This window comes from Meleagris gallopavo, chromosome 6 (genome assembly GCF_000146605.3).
Source record: "Meleagris gallopavo isolate NT-WF06-2002-E0010 breed Aviagen turkey brand Nicholas breeding stock chromosome 6, Turkey_5.1, whole genome shotgun sequence".
Lineage (NCBI taxonomy): Eukaryota > Metazoa > Chordata > Aves > Galliformes > Phasianidae > Meleagris > Meleagris gallopavo.
Genome location: NC_015016.2, coordinates 11,993,691 through 11,996,687, shown reverse-complemented (window position 1 = coordinate 11,996,687; position 2,997 = coordinate 11,993,691). Strand labels below are relative to the sequence as shown.

The 2,997-nt window shown below is 38.9% G+C and overlaps 1 protein-coding gene across 2 annotated transcripts; it reads left to right on the top strand.

Moving 5' to 3' along the window:
- Window positions 1-6: 6 nt before the first annotated feature.
- LOC104911356 (acyl-CoA-binding domain-containing protein 5-like) lies at window positions 7-2,519 on the top strand. 2 transcript variants are annotated; one of them, XR_793859.2, is made up of 3 exons: window positions 7-235; window positions 386-1,046; window positions 2,372-2,472. XR_793859.2 is itself a non-coding variant. In XM_031553873.1 (3 exons), the coding sequence occupies exons 1-3, from the start codon at window positions 201-203 to the stop codon at window positions 2,502-2,504; spliced, it is 309 nt and encodes a 102-aa protein (XP_031409733.1). In that variant the 5' UTR covers window positions 7-200; the 3' UTR covers window positions 2,505-2,519. The 2 variants fall into 2 exon arrangements, 1 of the variants encoding a protein (XP_031409733.1); XM_031553873.1 differs by having other exon boundaries at window positions 7-255; window positions 926-1,046; window positions 2,372-2,519.
- Window positions 2,520-2,997: the final 478 nt, after the last annotated feature.

Here is a 2,997-nt window from a genome sequence, read left to right as displayed (position 1 = left end):
GGGGGAGGGGGGGGAGCGGGAAGCGGAGCCCCCTCCTGTCTGAAACGGCACCTTCCGAACTCGGGAAATAAGTTTCTCCTGGAGGAGGGGTCTGCGGCTCCCTGCCGGCCCGCTGCTCTGTGCTGGGGAAGGGCCTTCCTCGGGTCCTGACTTGGTTTGGCAGCTTGGGAGCTGATGTCACATGGGATCCTTCTGCCGAAATGTTTAACGAAACAGCAGAGCAAAGCGTCGAAATGTATCCTTTTGGTCACTGTGGTAAGTAAAGATGGGTTTCTCAAGAGCTGGGACTAAAGGTCATTGCTGACATCCGTTTGTGACAAATATCCAGCCCCAGAATATTTGATTTAAAGGAGTAAGTATGAATTTTCTCTGACAGTTATTGCAGTTTTGTGTTTGCACTTCCTACGCCTACAAACCTTTGTTCTGCGAAGGAAGAGGAGAAAAGAAAACAAGAAAGAGCGATGAGGCTGTGATTGGAAGTCCTGTCAAATAATAAGTAAACAAAAGCAATGCAGGAGGAGTTATTGTTCTGTGTTCTGGAGTCTTTTGGTAGATTCCTGTTTACCATGTGAAAATGACCTGTGACATATTTCATTACTGGAAGCCGAATCTGCCCTTTTAAACTAAGTGAAAGTAGCCTTGCTCTTTGTTACTTATTACTTTTTGCTAATTGTGGATTCTGACGTTAGAAACAGTAAAGGTTATAGTCCCTTATTTAATCTGCAGCTTGCTCTCTGTAAAGTAAATGTCAGTGTGGCTGACTCGAGTTAGATGAAGTGAAGATGTTTTTCATTGACTTAAACTGCACTGCTGTGAATGAAGCTGGAATAAACTGCAGGCTATTTTCTGACAAATATTAAGCTTGCAAAATATTTGCTAATATACTTGATTACGCTTTAATTGTATTTTAAAATGCTTTCACTAGGTTCTTTCCAGCCAACAAATGAAATGATGCTGAAGTTCTATAGCTTTTATAAGCAGGCAACACAAGGACCCTGTAACATTCCAAGACCTGGATTTTGGGATCCAATTGGTAGATATAAATGGTAACTTTTCATCACTTTTTTTTTTTATGCTTGGGTGGAGGTGTTAAGAGGAGTAGTTCAAGGATTAATTTTTTTTTTTCTTTTTAAATCTGTTAAATTTTGTTTTCCTTCTTGTGTTTCTCTCTCAGATGATTTTTTTTGAGGAGATATAAACCACCGTAATGTTTCCACACTGTATATCCAACCTGTACAACAAAACTAGACAGTCTGCAGAGTGTGATGTAGAACAGTGTCTGAAATTCTTCCTTCTTATATTATATAATATGAGCATGAAGTAAATAGATGCTCCCTGAAAGCTTTTGATACAGCTTCGAGCTCTTGGGGTGAAGTTTAGTTTGTGCCTGGTTTATGTGCTCAGTGGCAGGACTTGCTGCTGATAGAATTTTTTTAGACAAATTACAAGTCTTCTGAGCACTGTGAAGATCTGTATGAACACTCCTCTAATAAAGTTATTTTAATAGTTTTTCCTGAAAAGCAACTATTATTGCTGTCTTTATGGTCAGGGTCTTCTTGAGATCTGTGAAATGGGGAGAAGGTGTGTTTGCATGACTGGGACAGTAAGCTCCCACTCATCTGGCTGTGGCTGAAATGTGATCCCCCAGCTTTGGGGCTTTGCTGTGGGGACAAGTAATCTGGGAAAAGGTAAGGATAGTGTCAAATCGAGTGCAGTACTGGGTAAGGAAATGCTTTATTTCAGCCTGTGTTCTGGCATTCTTTCTGCAGTGCTAAAAAGTTTGATTGACTGTGTTCTGTGTTGCAGAACTGGAAAGGTAGGTATTTTCTAGGTCATGAGTTAACTATGGTGGTAGCTGGGGGCACTGATTTAAATTATTTGCCTACTAGACAGGTGCGTCTTTCCTTTGTTGCTAAACTCAGATGCAAAGGATGACACACTTTTGTTGTAGCCTATTCTGACTTATTATTGACTGAGTTATTCTGACAGATATTTGTAGGTACTAGCTGAGTACTGAGTACTAGGTCTTTTTTTTTTTTCTTCTGTTATAGAAGGCCCTAAGTCAGTCAAAAGGGAAGTGTTTTTCATAATATCTGCATTTGTAAACAACTTTACTGGGTACAAGATCATAGTTGATTAGCGAGGAACTGCTTAGTCCCCAGGCTGTTCATTTTGTTTCTTCTGTGTATGTCCCACTACTTTAATTACAAATTACAAACTTGGATGTAATAGCAATTTGCAGTTTTAATTTTTTTTTTTTTGTATGTATGAGAGAAACTTTGAGCATTATATAACTGACCTATTTAAGGCCAAGCTAAAAAAAATCCTGTGGGCCTTCGAGTTTCTGAAGATGCGTGACTTTCTTTCCTAGGGATGCTTGGAGTGCCCTGGGAGATATGTCCAAAGAGGAAGCCATGATAGCTTATGTTGAAGAAATGAAAAAGGTAAATTTATTAACAAGTGGGAGGTATCTTTTAGAACAAATATTCCATGAGCTAAACTAGGAAATATGAAAGGATTCTCAGTGAATGCTGTCAGAGCTCCAAATGAATTCTTCCTTATATGAGCTGTTACACTTTAGTACTACGTTTTTTGGCCTGTGGGGCAAATAAAATTCTGTAGTTTTCTGCAAAGCTAGTGAATTTGGGTTGGTTTGGGGGAAATACAAGAGTTCTAGTTGATATGAAGCTTAAGTGACAGAGCTAAAGTAGTACTGAAGCGTTAGCTAAGGTTGATGTTCAGAATTAAGGTTTCTTGTCTTTTACTGACTAACCCTTTGCTCTGCAGTCCTTTACAATCTACTTCAGATAGCCTTTCCAGTTTAAATATGTATTTTTCTTTTTTTATGGTCACTCTGGATGAAGATACATCTGTAACTTATAATGAGATTAGCATCAAGGCGAGGGAAATCTAAGTTTTACTCTGGATACACTTGTTTTTCCTCTTAGGACAATATTTTTAATAGTCTTAAATGTCTGCTGGAATACTTGGCACAAT

What these genes read in the sequence shown, in the direction of transcription:
- LOC104911356 (XM_031553873.1), top strand. Translation starts at nt 201, where the DNA reads ATGTTTAACGAAACAGCAGAGCAAAGCGTCGAAATGTATCCTTTTGGT. An exon ending in GTATCCTTTTGGTCACTGTG is followed by an intron (nt 256 to 925) that starts GTAAGTAAAGAT and finishes TGCTTTCACTAG; the next exon opens with GTTCTTTCCAGCCAACAAAT. An exon ending in CCAATTGGTAGATATAAATG is followed by an intron (nt 1,047 to 2,371) that starts GTAACTTTTCAT and finishes TTTCTTTCCTAG; the next exon opens with GGATGCTTGGAGTGCCCTGG.